At 43.4% G+C, this 21,697-nt stretch overlaps 2 protein-coding genes across 7 annotated transcripts in view; one reads left to right on the top strand and one right to left on the bottom strand.

Moving 5' to 3' along the window:
* Positions 1–11,838, top strand: part of dnah5 (dynein, axonemal, heavy chain 5) — a 118,451-nt gene extending 106,613 nt beyond the window's left edge. For all 3 annotated transcript variants that reach the window (XM_086218915.1, XM_086218914.1, XM_086218913.1), the window contains 6 exons: positions 842–1,054; positions 2,445–2,597; positions 5,799–6,030; positions 8,076–8,247; positions 11,502–11,537; positions 11,637–11,838. In XM_086218915.1, coding sequence (XP_086075041.1) covers positions 842–1,054; positions 2,445–2,597; positions 5,799–6,030; positions 8,076–8,227 — 750 coding nt within the window. In that variant the 3' untranslated portion in view covers positions 8,228–8,247; positions 11,502–11,537; positions 11,637–11,838. The remainder of the gene's footprint in view (positions 1–841; positions 1,055–2,444; positions 2,598–5,798; positions 6,031–8,075; positions 8,248–11,501; positions 11,538–11,636) is intronic.
* adcy2a (adenylate cyclase 2a) overlaps positions 9,428–21,697 on the bottom strand; it is a 67,919-nt gene continuing 55,649 nt past the window's right edge. For 3 of the 4 annotated variants that reach the window (XM_086218917.1, XM_086218916.1, XM_086218918.1), the window contains 9 exons: positions 21,194–21,307; positions 20,907–21,091; positions 16,867–16,951; positions 16,090–16,248; positions 14,455–14,601; positions 14,119–14,229; positions 13,906–14,020; positions 12,212–12,336; positions 9,429–10,598 (listed from right to left, as the gene is read on the bottom strand). In XM_086218917.1, the coding sequence (XP_086075043.1) occupies positions 10,446–10,598; positions 12,212–12,336; positions 13,906–14,020; positions 14,119–14,229; positions 14,455–14,601; positions 16,090–16,248; positions 16,867–16,951; positions 20,907–21,091; positions 21,194–21,307 (1,194 nt within the window). In that variant the 3' untranslated portion in view covers positions 9,429–10,445. Of the gene's footprint in view, positions 10,599–12,211; positions 12,337–13,905; positions 14,021–14,118; positions 14,230–14,454; positions 14,602–16,089; positions 16,249–16,866; positions 16,952–20,906; positions 21,092–21,193; positions 21,308–21,697 lie in introns of all 4 variants that reach the window. The other variant, XM_086218919.1, reaches the window with a different exon arrangement.

Raw genomic sequence — 21,697 nt, 5'->3', positions numbered from 1 at the left:
TGAAAGTCCTTACAAAGATATAAGTACAAGGATGTGTGTGTGTGTGTGTTTTAGAAATATCATGAGTTATGTTCCTTCTCTTACCACATGTGGTATGCAAAGTGGCCTGGGTGGCAGAAATGTGGGATGTGTGTGAGACCGTGACAGACTGAGAAAAAAAGGCTGCAACAGACAGAGAGGGTGTGAATGATCCTGAACATTGCTAACTTTGTTTTATTTTGGTTCTTCTTGTTTGTTGTTTGACGCACTGAGATGTGACAGCAGAGGCACAAATCTTGTCATGGAAAACTTCTCACAGCACGCCACACCCTGTCTGGCGCTTTTAGCTCTATCTATCTTCCTGCTGTTTATCTCTTGAGTATGTAAAAGTGGTAGGCAAAAGTTGACGGAGGACAGATATGGGAGAAATGCAGCAGTATCAACAGAAATAACAACATTTGGAATATAATACACATTTATCTTGTTCGGTATTTTCAAAGAAATCACCATAAATTCTCAAAATCTATCATCTCCTTCTTTTTTCATCTTTACAAATAGTATTACCTATTTAAGCCTCACATCCATGCATGCATGTCAGTGGTTTACATGCTGATATTCAAAAAGCTTGTTGACGTCACCAAGAGATGCAGATGCAACAAACATGGCTTTAATCTAAGAAGGTTACAACTGAGGGCATGTGGAAGACAACTGGACTCCTCACAGTATAGGTTGATGTAGGTAGTATAGGTACGTGTCTGTGTGCAGCTTACAGAGCACTTTATTATTTTTTCTGGTTGCCAAGTATATTTCCAGCTCTCTGAGGTAGTGCAGGGGAAAAGTCCTGAAAGTGTTATCTTTCCAGGTGAGAGAACGTCTCCAGAAGATGGGTCCTTTCCAGCCAATGAACATCTTCCTGCGTCAAGAGATCGACCGCATGCAGAGGGTCATAGTTCTGGTCAGAAACACCCTGAAAGACCTCAAGTTGGCTATCGACGGTACCATCATCATGAGTGAGAACCTACGAGATGCTCTGGACTGCATGTATGATGCACGCATCCCTGCCCGCTGGAAGAAGGTCTGTAGAGAGTCTGGATCATCTCGTGCCAAAAAAACGTTCTCTTCTCAAAGTTTTCTCAGTGTTGTCATTTTACAGTAGAGATTTCCTATGCCTCTCTGCAGAATACTAACCCCGCACACAACCAACCCATGTATATAACCAAATCGCCACACCCCACCGGCACAAATATACATGAATTCATGCCCAAATATAACCTGTACCCCAAAGTGCAAATTGACACTTAACTGGAGCCTGGTACTGGTTAAAAGTGTCCAGACCTTTCAATAAAAACACAATTTAATCAACAAATCACACCTGTAAACAAGCAAATGTTTTGCCAAAAAAAATATCCATCTGTGTCATCACAAACCCAGCAGTAAGTTTCCCATTGTCCCACTCCTGACTCATAGTTATGTGTGGTATATATGATTACATATTACACTGCAGTACTTGTTGAAGATTTAACAAAGAATGGCCTGACTGACTGAGCGCTCTCCCTGGTGCTGATACTGCTGCTGTGAACACAAGCTGTCCATGTCCACTGGTATTGTGGAGGACATATGACCTGAATCCATCTACTATTTACAAACTGTGTGTCCTGCCTCCTCACCTCCATAACCTTTAACATTACCGGCTTTGCTCTGTGATTGAGCTGCTAACTGTGCCAATGCTAAATATGGATCTTATTGATTTGTTACTCTGCATCTAACGCAATAAAATTAACCTCCCCAATCGTAATTGTTTTCACTCAACACTAAGGAAAGCTATTAATGTTTTTAATAAAGAATAACATGCAATTTTATGTAATCAGCGGTACTAATTTACATTTCAACGATCACAGTAATACAGTAATGGCAGTAATTCTAAGAAAAAAGTTATGTATTGTCCCCAAAAGACTACTTTCCTATGATATCAGAGCAAGCCTATCATCATCAGTCAGCCACAGGTTTTTAGTCTTTGCCCACCAAATGCTCTTTACTTTAATTTCAAAATTTTATATAGTGCATGAACCCATTTCTGTGATAAATGAAAAGCAAAGAAATAGCTAGAATACTGATATCTTTAAAGGACAGGGAAAATCGCAAGACTTGGCATTCAAAATTTTACATGTGAATCATTCTCCAGACATTCAAGCAATCATCCTGCAAACATTACATCAGAAGAATCATTTGGACTTGAAAGGTTTGCTGGCGGCCATTCAGGAGCGTTCTACCTGCAGTGCTGTCTGCTGGCGGCCCATTCGCCTCCACTCTATTGTGTGTTGCATTCAAATCTCTTTGATTCTATTGTAATCATCTTTGTCTATTGCTGTGATTCACTCTTGTTTGTCTCCCTGTCGTCATCTTATGTGATCCGTGTGGGTGACACTTTTCAAGGCTGGATTAAATGTTTTGTTGTTGTTTGTCAGGCATCATGGGCCTCCAGCACCCTGGGGTTCTGGTTCACAGAGTTACTTGAGCGGAACCGGCAGTTCCAGGCTTGGATCTTTGAGGGCCGGCCCAACTGCTTCTGGATGACAGGCTTCTTCAACCCACAGGGCTTCCTGACAGCAATGAGACAGGTACACCGGCATCAGGCTGCCTAGCTACTTACCACCGCTGAGGGGGGTATGCCAGATGGCACGCAGAGGGAGGGGCAGGCACACTGCCACAGGATTACACACACACACACACACACACACACACACTTAATGAAGAAACAAGTACATTTCTCTTTCCAACTTCTCTTTCCGTCTTCTGTCAATGTGAAGGAACTAGAAAGTTTAGTACTTGCTGATCTACAACATGTCTGCATCACAAGGCCTCATTATTCTCTATTAAATATAGATGACACAGCAAGCACTCAGTGGACAATTTTCATCGTTTAATATAAAATTCTTCCTTCCAGACTCGAGGCTCAGCTAATGTCTTGCGCATTTGCATTTCCTTTCCATTTACTATCTTCAAAATGTTCTTGTTAATTGTAGTGTTCTCTTAGTCCTTCCTTGTTGCAGAATCAGGTGAGTTGATTCCTCTGTCCGACACTAAATGTTGGTTTAATATATATTTTTGGTAACTTTTATATTATCAGCCTATTTATTATCATTATCATTATTTAGGAGGAGGTGGAAAGAGCCCCCTTGTTGTGTTCTCAGTTGGAAATTTGTTAGATACACACATGTATGTTCCTGAGCAGAGATTTGTAGAACTATTGTGAAGCTGTCAGTAATCAGACTTCACAGTAGAGCCTCTGCAGGGTTCGTTGCAACTGTAGCATCACAAACCATCCTCTCAAATCCCTGGCAAGCTCTTGTCTCATCCTATCATTCTTTTTCACTTTAAATCTGTCCAATTTTGTTCAGTAGGTGTTTGTCTCTTTTGTTGTGTTTTAAAATGACAGAGTGGATGTAATCCTCCCATTTCATTTATTTATTGTGCACTTCACTCTAAGTCCCCACTTCAATTGTGTTTATTTTCTTTCCATTGGCACATCATCATGTAAACAATTTCACTGATGGAGTGTAATGTTCCCTCCACTCGCCGCTGTGCTTTTACAACCCTATTTTATACACACTACCAGTCAAAGGTTAGGACACACCTTCTCATTTAATGGTTCCTCTTTATTTTCATGACTACAGTATTTACATTGTAGATCCTGACTAAAGGCATCAAAACTATGAATAAACACATGTGGATTTATGTAGTAAACAAAAGAATGTTAAATAACTCTAAATATGTTTTATATTTTAGATTCCTCAAAGTAGCCCCCATTTGCTCTATTGCCAGTGCTAAAAACGCTTGGCCTTCTCTCAATGAGCTCCGCGATGTCGTCACCTGAAATGGTTTTCACTTCTCAGGTTCGCCTTGTCAGGGTTGATTTGTGGAATCTCTTGCCTTCTTAATGAGGTTGGGACCATCAGTTGTGTTGTGCAGATGTCAGGTTGGTACTCAGCTGACAGTCCAATTTGACAACTGTTAGAATCCATATTATGGCAAGAACCAATCAGCTGAGTAAAGAGAAACGACAGTCCATCTTTATTTTAAGAACTGAAGGTCAGTCTGGAAAATTGCAAAAACTTTAAATGTGTCCCCAAGAGCAGTCGCAAAAAACATCAAGCTCTACGACGAAACTGGCTCACATGAGGACCGTCCCAGGAAAGGAAGACCAAGAGTCTCCTGCTGCTGAGGATGAGTTCATCTGAGTCACCAGCCTCAGAAATCACAAGTTAGTTCTAGTAGCAGACACATCTCTAAGTTAGTTCTAGTAGCAGACACGTCTCTAAGTTAGTTCCAGTAGCAGACACGTCTCTAAGTTAGTTCCAGTAGCAGACACGTCTCTAAGTTAGTTCTAGTAGCAGACACGTCTCTAAGTTAGTTCTAGTAGCAGACACGTCTCTAAGTTAGTTCCAGTAGCAGACACGTCTCTAAGTTAGTTCCAGTAGCAGACACGTCTCTAAGTTAGTTCTAGTAGCAGACACGTCTCTAAGGTAGTTCTAGTAGCAGACACGTCTCTAAGTTAGTTCTAGTAGCAGACACGTCTCTAAGTTAGTTCTAGTAGCAGACACGTCTCTAAGTTAGTTCTAGTAGCAGACACGTCTCTAAGTTAGTTCTAGTAGCAGACACGTCTCTAAGTTAGTTCCAGTAGCAGACACGTCTCTAAGTTAGTTCTAGTAGCAGACACGTCTCTAAGGTAGTTCTACTAGCAGACACGTCTCTACATCAACTGTTCAGTGGAGACTGCGCCAGTCAGGCCTTCATGGTCAAATAGCTGCTCAGAAACCACTACTGAGGAAAGCAACAAGCAGAAGGGATTTGTTTGGGACAAGAAACACCAGGAATGGACATCAGACCAGTGGAAGTCTGTGCTTTGGTCTGATGAGTCCAAATTGGAGATCTTTGGTTCCATCTCCTGTGTCTTTGTGTGACGCCAAAAAAAGGTGAACGGATGGTCTCTACATGCATGGTTCCCACCTTGAAGCATGGAGGAGGAGGTGTGATGGTGTGGGCAGGCTTTGCTGGTGACACTGTTGGGGGTTTATTCAAAATTGAAGGCACAAAGAACCAGCCTGGCTACCACAGCATCCTGCAGTGACACGCGTTGAGTTGGACCGTCATTTATTTTTCAACAGGACAACGACCCCCAACATACCTCCAGGCTGTGTGAGGACCGGATGACCTGGCCTCCACAATCAGCTGACGTAAACCCAATTAAGATGGTTTGGGATGAGATGGACCACAGAGTGAAGGCAAAAGGGCCAACAAGTGCTCAGCATCTCTGAGAACTCCTTCAAGACTGTTGGAAAACCATTGACGACCTCATGAAACTCATCGAGAGAATGCCAAGAGTGTGCAAACTAGTAATCAAAGCAAAGAGTGGCTGTTCTGAAGAATCGAAAATGTAAAACATGCTTTGAGTTATTTCACACTTTTTATTTACTACATAATTCCACGTGTTCATTCATAGTTTTGATGGCTTCAGTGAGGATCTTACAACGTAGATTGTCATGAAAATAAAGAACCATTAAATGAGAAGGTGTGCCCAAAGTTTTGACTGATAATATACGTATATACTGTATATTCATCCATCCATCCATCCAATTTTTACCACTCATCCTGTTATGGGTCGTGGGGGGGCTATATATATATATATATATATATGTATATAATGTGTGTATATATACATTTTTGCATGTTCTCCCTATATAAATATATATATAGGTGTGTGTGTGTGTAGTGACATCATGGCTCTGTTACAGCCTGCACATCTTTCTCTGCTCTCGTAGGAGATCACTCGAGCCAACAAAGGTTGGGCCCTGGATCGAATGGTGCTTTGCAATGAGGTGACCAAGTGGATGAAGGACGACATCACCCAGCCCCCTCCAGAGGGAGTTTACGTCTACGGGCTCCACTTGGAGGGGGCTGGCTGGGACCGCCGCAGCTGCAAACTCATTGACTCCAAACCTAAAGTCCTGTTTGAGATGATGCCCGTGATCCGGATGTACGCTGAGAATAATGGTGAGTTTTTAAAGAGTTGGAGAGCGGAGGTGGCTTTAAATCCTGACATATCTTTAAGGGTCAGTTCCTGTCCATCTCTCAGCCGCATCTCTTCCTTTCAACATTTACATCCCACACAGCTGCTCAGAATGGATGGATGTAACATTTAAATGTCAAGCAGTCTAAGCGCACCTACCAGTGCATCCAGCACTCCCACTGTTTAGCAATTTCCTGATCTAGAAATGACTCTTGCTCTGTGCTACTGTGGTGTGCTATTTTGGTGACCATAGGCAGACACGCCAGTGGGAGGTTCATTTGAATGAAGCAAAGACACTTGGTCTGTTTTAGTTGAAGTATGGTTGGACAGCCTACTCACACTCGGTGAGCCACACTGCTCTCAACCACTTTGTTCTCTAGTCTGGTTTGTTTGACGAGCGTGAGCTGTGCCCAGTGTCGGCCGTAAACACGGATAGCGAGCAGATGAAAACAGTTGTCCAGATGTGTAACGAATGTTACAGCACGGTGACGGCGTGAGAACATTTTGCATTTTGTATGTGTTCAGTTTGCCATTTGCTGAGTGTTGAAGCGAGAAGCGATCCACCAGTTTTGGGTGGTAAGTTGTCCTCTGCCGTTAATGTGCGTGTTCACTCTCCTCCTGCTCCTGCAAGATTGCACCAACCCTGTGGGATTCCTGAGCAAATATCAGGCTCATACAGCTCAGTGGTGATGTCAGCATTCTCAGGCCAGGTCTGAACGTTGGCCAGCGAGGGAAGGGGAAGGGGAAGGGGAAGGGGGGGGGAGTCATGCTTTAGGAAACCAGGCCAAGTGGGAGTGTACGGCTGGTCTCAAATCCTTGACAATCCCCCTGCACAGTCACTTCTGTTGGTTCTCTCACCTGCACCTCAAAACAAACTGGGAAAAAGCACAAAAGAACATTACTATCACGTTAAAACAAGGAGCGATGCACTGCACCAGGTTTCAGTAGGTTGCTTTGTTCCACCCGTAGCACCTGGTAGACAAGAATATGAGCGAATTGAGTAAAAGAAAAAAAAAAAAGCTAAGAAAATCAATTAAAAGCAAACGAGTATATACAGTCCCACGTTCACAAAAACCACCTCCACCTGTGGTTTGCTGTGTGATTATTTTTACCACTCTTACTCATCAAATGATACTACAGTTTATTTCAAATTTGCACTGTAGCTCGTTTTCTTGTTGTAATATCAGCCTCTCTGTTGGATCGCACAGGTTGCGATGAGGTTGTTTCTCACATTTCTCACAGCAGAAGCTGATTTTATGGAGGTCGACAATATTTGTTGCCATCAGGTGATCAGTCTTCTTACCCAATGGGAACTTTCCCGGTTCCCAGTAGCTCAAACTCATGCTCAAGTGTTATTTATTTGTCACAGCAGCAGCAAACATCATGACATCATTCTCCCTCATGGCTTTTTATACTAGAGGGCTGCCTGCTGTGTGTGTGTGTGTGTGTGTGTGTGTGTGTGTGTGTGTGTGTGTGTGTGTGTGTGTGTGTGTGTGTCAGACGTGCTTCTGCTCATCAGTGTTTGCAAGAGCGTCTATGAACGTGTGCTTGAGTCTATGATGGCAAGGGGTGTGTGTGTGTGTGTGTGAGAGTGAGAGAGAGTGTGAGACACATCAACAATAGCTGTTTGTTTGCTCCTGAAACGATCCATTGGCAGAAGTGCAGCAAGGCTTTTGACTGACAGGCTTCCAAAAACCCAGCCAGCTACTGGAGCAAGCTGAGATTGCTAAAATAATAATGAGTGGGACATAAGCGTCTTTGGCCCCCGAATTATTTTCACAATATGAAAGCAGATTTGAACAGAATGAAAACAGCTGTTGAGTTTTAGACAGCTGGTGTCCTGGCGTGTGCCCTCCCTCATTGACATCTCTCACGTTGATCCGTGGTGGTAGATGTGCAATTATGACCACTAACCGTAACCAATTAAGAGTTGACGTCTGTCTGCTCTGCTTTGGTTTGCATTAGAAACGTTTGCGTTCTTCTCGTCTGCAGCGTGTATCAAGTGGCATTGTGCTGGTCTTTGTTGCAGGGATCAAGGATTGCCGCCTCTACTCCTGCCCCATCTACAAGAAGCCAGTAAGGACGGACATCAACTACATCGCAGCTGTAGACCTGAAGACGTCACTTCCTCCAGAGTACTGGATCCTACGTGGCGTCGCGCTCCTTTGTGATGTCAAGTGATCACTGAGCGTTGAGAAGCCGTGAGTAGAGGAAATCTGGAGTGGCTTCAGCTGTTGGGATGAAACCTCTGGGAACGTTGCAGTGTCATGAAGATATTTGGGGGCGGGGGGGGGGGGGGGGTTCCAAAGACCACTGTTCACATCCTACCTGGACAAAGACTAAACATCAATGGAGTCAAAGTATACTGTGTTTATACACTTGCAGCAAATGTTCATTAGTTGGTAGTTTTTAAAGAAAAACCCACCAGTACAGTGAATATAGATCATTCCTGTTTTCTCCAGTCAAAGGTGATGAAGTGTTTTTTTTTTTTTTAATATGTCCGTATTTTCCTCAAAATTGCTGTCATGCACCAAGATGTTTCTCATGTACCCACTCAGACCGGTGGCACTGCCTCCCTCCCTGGCTTCATGTCCTCCAGAGCAAGTATTCTTCCTCATGCTGATATTTTTACTTCAGCATACATTCTTGTATGATAGGAAGAGTCCCAGCTGATCAATACAAACCCTCTCAGCTGGATGGCGACATTTTTGCATCGCATTTACAAGAAACAGTTTCCTGAGGAGCAGGCAGCCTCGTGCTCTGCTGCCAGGGTCTTTGTTTCCTCAGCACTCCTGGTTGAAAATCCCCCAACTTCTCAGAAAGACACTGGTGTCATCACCGTCACTCTTATACCATAGTTATCGTTGTCATGGAAACATGAACCTGCACAGTGCTTCATCCTGACACCCTGTCAGCGCGTTTCTGCCAGGCAGAACCGCTCTGTAGACCTTAAGGACCCATCACTGACATCCACTATGACATTATACTCCAGCTTGAAGTGACCAAACGGCAATTTCCCCAATTACTGTGAGGTCAAGTGCGTTAAGCTGCTATAGGTGAAATATGTTTTAGACCACTGGCTAAAATATGCCAGTCGCGTTTCACGGATGAAGCTCAGGAAGTTGTTTTGTAATTGTCACAAAGCTAATTCATCCCATTACTGTAACTGCCCCTGCCATGTAAATTCAAACATATTCATCTGAAATTATACAGAAATGGCAAATTCTGCTGAACCCACTCAACTAACTCTAACTATCAATCTCCTCAGTGTCAGGTATGTTCTGTGTTCTAGAGGCAAGAACATCCTCAACCAAAGAAGAACCAAAAAGGCCCGCAGCCATCCTGACATCCTCAATTGTCAGCTTGCAGCCAAAACAAAAACATCTCGCAAACATGAAATACATAGAAATTTTAATGAAGTTTTTACAAAAAAAACAATGGCATCATCAAAACATCAAAACACTTTTTTGGTATTATTTTCTTTTTCTACAAAAACCACTGAAGCATAAACACGCTAAAGCTACCCTGTACACAGATCAGTCTCAGGTTTCCAAAATTAAAATCCTCACTCTGAAATCATCCTGATTCCATTTTTTTTTTACCCTGTAGAGTTGCCCCAACCTGATGTTTTAATCTGGATACTTCAGAACAGCAGAGTTTCCACTTTAGGAAGGCATTGATGAATATTTAATATCTGATATGCCATAAAGGAATTGTAATATTTTGTTTTGTGTAGCCAGTCTACGAGGACAAGGGGATTTAAGCGTGAAGACGGGCCTTTTTTAAGAAACACTTCCCTGCATGAATATCATAATATATTCATAGGTTTTCTCCTTTAAAGGGTTTTTTTTTTTGTCTTCTCTTGAAACTTCCTGTAAAATACATCAGAGCCTTGGTGCTTGATGGCATTATATACACTGTCTCCTTGTCAGCAACAGTAGCACCAGCTCCCTCGCGCAGCTTTTCCCTTCTTTTAGCTCTCATTTTCATTTATCAGGCCTGTTTTCTTCTTCCGCTATAACCCAAAATGTGTATGAAGTGACTTTTGATTGGTCCGGCTGGAGGAGACGCTTTAATGGCAGCGTGACCTTGTGAATCCTCTCACAACTGAGTCAGAACACTCACGTTGGTAAAATGCTCGACCTGACTTACTTGATCTAACATTCAAATGACGATACATTTCAGGGGTTTATTGCCTACTTGCTGTACATGCTACACTTACATAAGTGACAAAATGTACTTTATACTACAGCTGTGGCGTGATTAACTCGCGCTGCAACGATGAAACATTTCTCCTCCCTGCAGCAAACATTTCATTCCTTCACTTTGTCTCTGGATCAGGACAGGATCAAACATCTCCCCTCCAACACAGGCGTCTGTGTAAATACATCAACTAGTCTCACGGCATAATATTCCCCTGGGACAGCGAGCGGGTCATCTCGGTGTGCACGAAGTAGGTCTTGAGCTCTCCTTTGCCCTTGACGTTAATGATTCCCCTGCAGGAGCACATGTAGCCCAGGGTCAGCAGGATGCGACTGGTCTCCTCCGTCACCTTCGGACAGAAAAAGGACAAAATAATCAGTTGTAGATTGGATTCCCACGGGCCCAACACTCAGATCTCAATGTGCCTTAACCACCTCCTTCTAAGATAACCCTTTATACGTCCCACACCGGGGAAATTGGCACTGTTACAGCAGCACAAAAACAAGTCGCAGCGGAAAATTTACAGAGCAATAAATAGAAGAAACTACAATAAAAACTATATACACTATTGTAAACTACAAACAACTGCAATAAATCTTAGCAGCATAAGTGTTGTATTGGATATTGCACAGTAGCGTGTTAAGTATTGAACTACAGCTGCTGGAGACCTGCAGAGCTGAAACTAAGAGCTAGATGCTAAAGTTGACCGCCACCAAAATGAAAATATTCAGCATTGGCCCCTTTAAATTGTATCATGAAGGCCAATTTATGCATAAATTTGAATCTACAGCATTAAAAGGCTGCAGAAACAACAAAGAACATATACTGGGCTGACATGTAATGCTAATGTTCCCCTGGGTTTCAAATGTTAAAGTTAAGCAGCATACTCTCTTTTAAGAGAAACTGCAGTAATTACAAGTATATATGAATACAAATTAGTGAAGCACATGGGTGAGGCTGTTGGTAAATGTGGGTTTTGTGCATTTCTGCTGTGCTGCCTGTCGACTGTACACAAAATAAGACCACCATGATTTATGCAGTGAAGGGGCAAAAAAAAATCAAAAATGTACATACCGAGTTCTTTTGAGCAGATTATCGTATATGAACCAACGGTTTAAAAAAAAGAGTTTAATAGATTAACTGTGAATGACGGTTAGGATACTTGATTTCTACAATAATTGACAACCACCACCTTGGTTGAAAGGTGTCACTGAAATTCCTTTTTTCATGTTTTCTGACACGTCTCCATCAGCCTGAAGCTAAACCCTCTCTTCGTGCATGGGGTGAAGTATGTAGACACACAATCATTGCACATTCTTTTAAATGAATACTCCTTTCCGTGTAGAAAATGGCATTCGCATGTTTTTGTGCACACACTCTGTTTAAGCCTCTGGCCCGTGGATGGCTTGGAATCTTCAAACAGTCAGTTACTCCACCTGCTCTCGACTCGACCCCCGTGGATTGTGATCATCACATATCTGGGATGCAGCTCAAAGTGCTGCACTCGTGGCTGTCAGATGTTTACAGGCTGTGAGATGTGACTGAATAATTCTCACCGCAACGCGTCGTGCAGGTTAACATCACATTTGGCAGGGAACCAGTGAGATCTGAGGATGCCACATGATGTCCATCGGTAGCAGCAAATAAATGCTTTATCTTTAAATCATCTGTTGTGATATTTAAAATGTCAACAGCGGAAAATAAGGTGCTGCTTAGAACCATGATGAAACAAGCAGTCTGAAACATGTTCGCATGCGGGTGAGTATGAGAAGCTCTTGAAACGAACTTGAATGCGTCACAGATAAGGGTCGTAGCTGACATTTCTCTGGAAGACTGTTTCTTTGTTCTGTCAGCCTATTAGGAGATTTAAAGAACAAAGAAGGTCTGTGGTAAACAAGTCTTGAAGAAACGCTGACTGAAAAATGAACCCAAAAAAAGTTTCCACCGCACTCCTTCACCTACCTGGATCTTTCCCAGGACTCCAGTGCTGTCCATCCTGCTGGCTACATTCACTGTGTTCCCCCAGATGTCGTACTGAGGTTTCTGGGCTCCGATGACTCCAGCTATCACTGGACCGTGGTTGATACCTGTCCGAGTACACGCCCAGGTCAGTTTAGATATGAAACCACTGAATGTGTCGGTATCGTAGTAACTCACTCACTCACTGCTGGAATGTTGTTGTTTTGAATGCAGTTAAGTTTGTGTCTGTGCTGCATCCTAAACTGTCAAGCCCACTTGGTGCTGGAGCCGTCTCTGGTAGCAGTGTCAGATTGATGTGTGATCACCTTCACACCACAGACAAATCTTCCCAGACTTCATTCACGACCAAATATCTGGCTCAGAACTTAAGTTGCTGTTAAGTGTCTATGTATGGGTTTTTTGAGTGCACATTCATAATGGCTGACGCATATTTTGGATTGACAGGTCCCTCATCTCAAAGACAACAGCTAAAAGACTGAGCTGAGGTCTGTGGTGCACGCCAGTCAAATGGGTTTTGTTCTACACCATAAAATGCATGAGAACAAACTGGACCCACACTGAGTTTTGAAGCGTTGTCACAGATATTAACCATCATCACACTGAAAACGGAGGTAGCTTAACCAGTCGTTGCAATGCTGAAATCGTGCATCTGCGGCGCAGGTCGCTCCAAGCTAAACTTTAGTTTTGTACTTTTAACAACTGCATGTGTGCTTCAAAAATCGTAAAATGTCAGGTTCATTTGTGAAGATTACAAAAAGTCTCCTGCATTTTTGTCGGCTGTATTTTCCCATCATTCCATTGGTTTGTCTGGTGAACCCCTTCCTTGTTGGCCTATAAAAATGCTCCATCCCTGTGGTGTCTGATAATAATCTCAGGTGAATAACAAAGGTGTGTGTTTGGTATCTGACTGGCTAGTCTGGAGTCTAGCCAGAGGCGCTGCAGCTCAAAGAACCGTCAAGACGAGCTGCAGCTCTCTGACTAAACAAAGCTTTTCACAGGATGTCATCAGAACATGAGCTGAAGTGGGAGCTAAATGCAGCTGAACTCTTCATCCTCAACACTCCTCTTCACCTCTGCTAAGCAGACTGGAGCTTTTCACAGCACACAGATGACACTGAGCCGCTTCACTCTGGCACCTCAGTCAATTTATAGATTGCTGGGTATTACCACCTGCACAAGAGAACAGATACTGGTTTTGTCTCGTCCCTGTGGATGGGGACTTGTATTCCTCTCTGATGGGGTGTTTGAGGCCCGTCTGGAAGCAGCAGGGGTGTACAGTCACAAACACGCACACCACTGAGTTAATGGAACAGCCTACGCTGGGATCTTCAGACAGGTTGAAGGAAGTGAACCCTGGCTCTCACTTCATGTGGAGAGCTGGGACTCTCCTGCCTGCTTTCCTCTTCAATTACATGATTGAATGTATCCTGCAGCACACTTCTTTTTTTTTCTTTTTTCATTTTTCTACTTATTTAGACAAAAGGCCTCCTCAAAATAAATCATCCTTCGACCAGTCACACTGGTTTGTGGGTCCTGGGCGTCCACATTTGAGCTCTTTCTAGAAAGGTTCCCTGCAAACCTCCAGCAGGGATCTTGTTTTGTCTCATTTTCTGCTGCATCAAAGAATTCTATTATAGTGCCGACAAAATGCAGCGTTATTTTAATGTCAAACTCACCGACTCTGAGTTTGAAGTCATTGAAGGAGTGTTTGTTGATGACATCCAGCTTCCCCACCAAAGCAAATGCAAACTCCACCATGGTCCCAATGTGCATGTACTGCCTGTCATGTTCCTAGTGATCCATGAAGAACACACCCGGTTACACATTCTGGTCACAAAGATTGTTCAGTTGGAGAGCACGAGGGCTGATGTGTGTGTTCAGGAGTCTACCTGTGATGGATACTCAGGTCCGGGTGAGGCGTTCAGTCCAGTAGCAGCCATGTACGTGCTGCCAATGGTCTTGATCTTTTCCACGCCGCTGAATTTTGGCTTGGACAGGAGCTAGACATGCAAATACAATTAACCAAAAAACCTCAAATGAAGATGATAGAGAAGCAGTTCTGTTTGCCTTGACCTTTGACCCCAGAATAGACCAGTTGGTACAACCAAATATACGGTATATTTTACAAGATGTACCCCAGGACTACACATTATTCAATCACAACTAGTGGAAAACCGTGTCCACTGCTTGTGTCGAGGGTTCATGTTGCGTTAGCATTCATGTACCTCATCAAAATCAGCGATGATCTCGTTGAGGAGCCTGAGGCACTCTAATCCTTCCTTGTTGACGTCAGATTCCGTGTAGAACTCTTTAAAGTCCGGGATGGAGGCGAACATGACACACACCAGGTCGTAGGACTGGTGGTACAGATCCTACAGGACGAAAAGCAGGAAGAGGAGTTGGCTTGAGCTGCTGCGGCACATGAAACCACATGAATGATAATCGAACAGGGAGGAACCACACGGGGAGATCCTGGTGCATCACTTTAAGCTGATGAACGTCAGTTGTCTGTGTATATTGAAGCTTACAAGTACTTGATAAGACTCCAGCTGTGTGATGAGACTCATTCGTACATTCAACAGAGGAAGGCAAAGTGGGACGGACAGATAAAAGGAAAGCAGCATGAAAACAACAGCTGCTCTAAAGTCCATTTGATCCAGTAAAGAGTCAAGTCATCTGCTGACTCGTCATTCTGAAGTTCTGCTGGAGCAGCAGCAGCATTAAACACACATGACCCCCAGGTGACCTCTAAATGTCCTGAGACCCTTTATTCATGTATGGTAAGACACTGAGTCCAGCTGTTTCAACATCGTTACAGGAAGGGACCGGACCCTTTAAAACCCTCTAAATTAAACGACCTACATTTAGTCCATAAACATAATCAGCCACAAATTATGATGAGTAGAACCCGAGTTCACTATCCTTGTATTACACATTGTGAGACTCTACAGCAAAACAATTTTCCTGAGCGTTGAAGGTAAAATTAAGTCATTTCAAGTGTTACTCTACTCTTCACTGTCTTTGTTATGACATGTTTAATGGTTAATGAGAGTCGGAATGTATTTCTGGAGTTGAACACGTTACATCTTTTGTTAGCAGTCCACACGGCAGCATCACGCTCGTGCATTTATCCATCTGGCTATAAACAGTGTGACAGTAGCTTGCTGTAAAAACTCTACACTCCAAATATGCTGAACAGATGTCCAAAGAATGCTTCTGAAACCTAAATAATATCCCAAATGTCCTAATCAGACATGAACAGTTTGGAATAAAGCCAAATTCCAGCAATCCGTGTGCATATGCCGTTCAGAATACTGTCGTTTTCTGAATAATAGTGGAGTATTAATGTGCATGTGAACGCACTGACCGTCGCTGTCAGCTGAGTGACTCTTCCAGGAGGAGAACGGTCGGAAATGATCTCGAGGAAGGAACCGAAACATTTGCTGCATCAGTAAATTGAGGTTTTCCCTTTTCTCAGGGCTGAGGTGATTCATTCCTAAATGCATCGGAGACTTTCAGACGTGCAGATGTTGTTTCGGTGGCCGTAAACGTTTTTTTTTTCAAAGACATCTTATTGCCTTCCTTGTTGTGTGCCAGGATCTCCTGTGGTTTTAAAGAGGACTGAAATCCGGCTAAGTAGCACAGAAATCCAACAAATCAGTGATACTGACTTTGAATTGAGATGGTCGAGAAGAATTTGCTTTTGCGTTTATGGCTGACAAATGTGGTACGCGTTCCTGGTGAGTAGCCTTAAACGAGTCCTGCAGTCGTGTATCCAACAGAGCCTGCATAACTGAACGTCTTTGCAAAATAAAATGCAAGATCTGACTATGTACAGCATTAATCAGAGTCGGTCTAACCTCGTTCTTCCAGTTTCGTGCCAGGAAGTGTTCCGCTACGTGCGCAGGCAGGACGTTCTCCAGCAAAACCCTGTTGAGGTTCTCCATGGTTTCGATCTCCTCACACTCTTTCTTGAACTTGTTCTTCCACAGGAAGTCCAACCTACAGTAATATTCATTCTGTTACAAGAGGACACAGAGGTGAAGAGACTGAAGGTACAGCTGCACAGCTTTCTTCCATCAAGGCACGCACGTGCACACGTATAAACACACACACACACAAGCAGCAGAATTTGAGGGGAAAAAAGTCAGTTAAAGCACTGACAAGAACAACAAAGAAAATGTAAACAGCAACCACAGCATATTAACACCAAGTTGAAAACATGAAGAAATATCTGTTAATGTTCACGGTCGTCTCAGCTCAGGTGCTCGGCACTGTCACTTTAGCAGCTGTCAGAGTGACGCGTCGACTAATTTAATAAAGATGACGCATTAACCAAAATTACACATGCGATCGGAATTTGAAAGATGAGGTGGAGATGTACAGTAAAAAATGTGACTTCTCGTTGCTGTCGGAGAGGAGGAGGAGGGCGCAAATACAAATCAAGTAAACATTCGAGGGGCGGGTGCGAGGCAGCTGATATTAATACGCTACATCTGTTAGTTTTACACATCTCCAGTAAGCTGTGGATATTAGTCACCTATCATCTGTACACACCATCTGCTTCACAGTCCTATAGCAGCACAGGGATCACACGTTCGTTCTCTATTTATTCTAACCGTCCCGTCGTAGCGTACCTGTCTGGCAAGCACAAGTAGGGTGATGAAGAAGATGAAGAGGGAGATGGAGCCCATTGTCTTCAGGTCTTTGAGGACTCCTGGTCTTGAAGGGCAGAGAGAGAGGAAGAAGAGACAGAGGGATGAGAAAAAAAAAACATTTCATCACAATTATTGCAGATAAGCAGCCGGTGATACGTGTCACATGACCGGTTTGACTTCGGGCTGTCACTTGATTATGGCTGTCACTTCTGCTCGGCTAGGACAGGCGCTTGTTTACCATTTGTATTCCAGCAGCGGAGCTTCCCTGACATGCTCTCACCAGAGATACTCCTGAGCTGCCCAAGAAGACTATCAATACTCGTCAAGCCGCAGCTGCCCGGGGCCCAACTCTGCAAACAGGCCGCAGATGTTGTGTGAATATTTACAGCACAGCTTCTCTAAAAACAGGATCCTAAGCAATTAAAAGTGAGCACAGATCATCTTGAATAACCAGATATGCGTTTCAAAGTCTGCCCACCCAAATGGAAGTTTGAAACTTGTGATGTCACCTCGACTTGTTGCATGCTCATCTCTGCTAGCACGTGTTGCATATTAATGGACTCTTATCAGAGGCAGCAGACACTTAAAACAGCCTTGAAGTTCTACACTCTCCGGATTCATTATCAAATCAATTCTCTACGCAGAATGAAAGGCAGCAACTGCAGATGGAAGATTTTTAAATTAGATAAGATAAGACAAGCAGGAAGGGGATTTTTTTTGTTTAATTTCCAACACCATGGAAGGTATGTTTTCTTTTCCCACATGTGTCAGTAGGATACACTCCCCAGAGCTCTTCTGGTTTAATTAATGGTGACATCTATCTACTGAACGGCACTTGTGTATGAAATCATTTTGTGCTTTTAGACTTGAATTAATGTCATCCGGTGACACCGAGTGTCTACTGAAAATGAATGAGTGGGCGAACCTCTGATTTGAATGTTTTTTTCATTTTGACATTCAAAAGCATTTTTTTGGGGGGTGGGGGTGGGAAGATGAGTCATCAAATGTCCCTCATTAGTCCGGTAAAAACACAAAGGCTGCTGTCATGATGTCCAAGGACTTGTTCCATCATTCAGTGCTTACACGGAGGAGAGCTTTCAGGAGAGAGCTGTTGACATCGCGACCCTGGTTGTAGTCTGGCTGGAGACCTTCGGTGCATCGTCTCTTTAGTGACGCTGGAGCTCCAACTGCTTCAGAGCAGCCATGAGTTGAAGCAGTGAGATAAAATACCTCAGAGCTGTTTGGAGCTCTTTGTCGTACCCATCTGTCCTTAGGTCCTGGACACCAGTGCCCACTGATGTGACTCTGCTGCTAAGAAAATCCTTGCTTTGTCTAAAAGTTTGATACTTTGAATCTCATCAGAGTTAGCGAGCTTAGCGTGTCCCTCACTTATTTCTGGCTGTACAGAAATGCAACGTTGCTGTAAATATCTATTATGGTGATTTCTGGTCGACGATCCATCTCCGTGCTGTCAGAAAGGAGCTTCTGCACATGAAGAAAGCGATCTCAAACTCTCTCATCAGGCTGCAGAGTAGACAGTCCTTGTGGTCCTTTGCTTGACTGGCAGGCGAGAGGTTTCCTCTCTTCATAAAGAGACAAACACTCACAATAGCCACCTCTGAGACATCTTGGCTATTGTGTGCATGTATTGTCAGCTCTGATCCCACGGGACAAGTGTCACTTGTCACAATTGCGGTTGTAGGAATGTAACAGTTCTGCTGTATTTCACCTTCCATATTTCACAAAGCAGAATTTGTGTGATGACCTCAGTCCTGTGTGAATCAGCATCTCGGGGATTTGACTGATTTGACAGCGTCACAAGGTCCACTTCCTCCAGACCTGCTTTGTTTTGGAAACAGCTCATCAGAAACAGATGAACATACACTGGCAGATATCCTGCAGAAGCTTCACACACATGGAGTGTGAACCTTCCTCCGTCCATCCATTCCATGAGTGCCTCACATTTTAGTCGACTGTGACATTCTTTGGTCCACAGCGAAGTTGGTACGATCTACACGACTAGTATGAATTACTTCACCAGATGAAAAGGTCAATTTCATTTCCACTTCATTTGCTGTAAAAGCTTAGATTTAAATGCGAGGAGCTGGAGCGGAGGCATGTAATTTAAGACCTCTGTAATGTGCGGATCTATTTTTAGATGGAGCGAACGGTAGTTCAGCTACACCCTCAACAGACTTCAGTAATATGGAGGGGGAGGGGGCAGATGGGTAATAGCAGAGGTTAGCATGAGTGTACTTGGAGTAATGAATGTGGGCCAGTAGTATGGGACACCGAAGTCACCGTTTCACTGAAGCCCTTATCTCCATCGAGCGGTTGTTTTTTTCTTTTTCCAGCAGTCCAGCTGCACGGTTTATTGTTGTTAGATCAACTGAAGGACTGTTTATTTAAAGCATCACATCACACAACATGGATAACTACAAGTCTAACTAACCTTGACTTGGATTTTGTGAGGGATCCTCTAAGCTAGACAGACCTTATCACTCTACACAGACTCTGACATGACATTTCATTGACCTTATCGAGAGCAAACTCCCTCCCGTTCTAGCAAAGCTGCTGGGAAAACAGACGACAGTTCAGACAAGTTGCATTCACAGGATTTTGACTGGTTTGCTTTTCAGTTTAATCTAATCTAATGCTTCTAGATATTATTGTGATTTACTACATGGCAACAAACGCCGTTGACCTTTAAGTGACCTCCATAACATTGACGGCAGCAGACCTGCCGTCTGTACCTGGAGAGCAAGTTATCCAGGATTCTTTAAAGTGGAACCGCAGCTGTGTGAATGCATCAACCCAGGTTTTATCAATCAAGTTGTAAAAGAAATGAAGACGGCAGACTGCATGGTCATGGAGAAGCTGCATACTTAAGAGGAACAAACCATCTGGGGAGTATAAATCCTCAATTCAGATTAAAGGCAACACTGCTACATCCAAAAAGGAAATCTGGGAAAGGCTTGTGTCAGTGTAAAGTTACTGAATAACCCTGAGTTCTGACTATGATCCCAGTGGTGTATTCCATTAAATGACTGGGTGACTTGGTCCTGAGGGGCTCTGGTAGCTTTGGGATCAACCACAAAATAAAATAAGGCATTATTCCAACTGGAAAGTACCGGTACACGTAATTTAGGCCACTTTCAAAGCAGGCACATGGTCAGTCTCTATGCCGACGGTTTATCTAAGATGTCAGCGGCACTGTGGAGGCACAAACGTTCCTGCGGCTGAATGCTGACAAGACAGAGAAACTGATCGGAGGTCAATGTCTTATTCCCAAATCTTGAATAACCTATATGAATGTGAAATTAACATTTTAGTTTTGCCTTTATTAGCTTAGAAACATCATTCTGTCATTTCTCACATTCAGAATAGATCTGGAAACTGTTATTCATGCCTTCATAACAGCCACTAAATTACAGTAATCTCTTGTTTTCTGGCATTGGGGAGGAAAAACAAATCTCTTTCCTTCACCTACAGCTCATCCAAAACTAAATGTCCGAGAATCCCCAGGAAGAAACATATACTGTGTGTGTAACTTATCTTTACATGTATGATGATAGTGATTATGTGAATGTCTATGACGCTTTAACACGCATGCTGACATCATGTGTGCGTCCTCTGGTTTCCGACCCACCACCTACAGGATTTAGGTAGGAAGAGCGTGAAGGAGGAAACACTGGCACTGAAAGAAGCCGGTTTAAGTGGCCTGACACCTGGTAGGAGTGCCCGCCCGGGTGGGTGCCACCATTTAGATCCAGTTTTTACTGAGTTGACACTGAAGCTCTCTCCGTTTACCTCCCCGAATCGTTTAATCTCACGGTGGCTTTTCCGTGTTTTATCCCCATTCCCACAGTTAATAGCTCCTGCATGACCACTCTGTTGATACCAGCGAACTGGTTTTTAACCAGCACCCTCTCTGTCGCTCTGTGTGTGTGTGTCTCTCTCTCTCTCTCTCTCTCAAACACACTCCCCCGAAGAAGAGCGATTTGTCAGTGTTCACCTACCTGTCGAGGCTCTCCGATTTGTACAGGAATCTGCTGTATTCATCAAGCAGGGGAGCGTGTGTTTGTAGAATAATGACGTTGTAAACCACCACGGCTGTCAACATCATTATCATTTTTAGCTCGTAGTTTATCCTCAGGAACACCGAGCATGAGATGAGTCCCAGGATGCAGCTGTAAATTAAATACTAGACAGACGGGAAGAGACAGCAAAGAATCACTCAAATACAATTAATAGATGAATCAATAAGAGACACTGTACATGCAGATAGTGATTCCAGTTTACTTACAGGAAGGTAGAAATTGTTTTTGCCGGTGAAAGCTACGGCTTGTCCGTTAAACTGTGTCTCATTGGATGTATTGTAAACAGGAACTGGAGGCAACGCATTTTCTTCCAAAAAGAACTGGCAGCAAACAGAAAACAAAAACAAATCATGAAATTTTCGATTCACACGAGAATTCTGAACACACTCTCTTTGTCTGTCTGCATGTGAAAAGACAAGCCCGTCTGCACTGTACTTGCAGCAGGAAAATTGAATCTTGTTAGATAAGAGGCCAATACTGACAAGCATTTAATAACGTCCTTTAAAGTGAACCTGCGGGATAAATGAGGATTGGCTGCCCCACTGAACAAGGCCGAGTTAATTTAGTTCATGCGCCCTGAGCGACTGACCCACGTCAGGCGCAAAACAAGATTATAATCTCTGGAAACGATTTGTGTGAAGGTCTAATCCAGAGCCCTGACACCGTGCTTTATCACGCAACTTCACCAAAAGCCCCAGGCTGACATTTAA

The sequence above is a fragment of the Aulostomus chinensis genome, chromosome 11 (genome assembly GCF_037954235.1).
Source record: "Aulostomus chinensis isolate RoL2024-O1b breed Wild chromosome 11, RoL_Achi_v1.0, whole genome shotgun sequence".
In the NCBI taxonomy this organism is placed as follows: Eukaryota; Metazoa; Chordata; class Actinopteri; order Syngnathiformes; family Aulostomidae; genus Aulostomus; species Aulostomus chinensis.
This window is presented reverse-complemented; position numbering and strand designations above follow the sequence as displayed.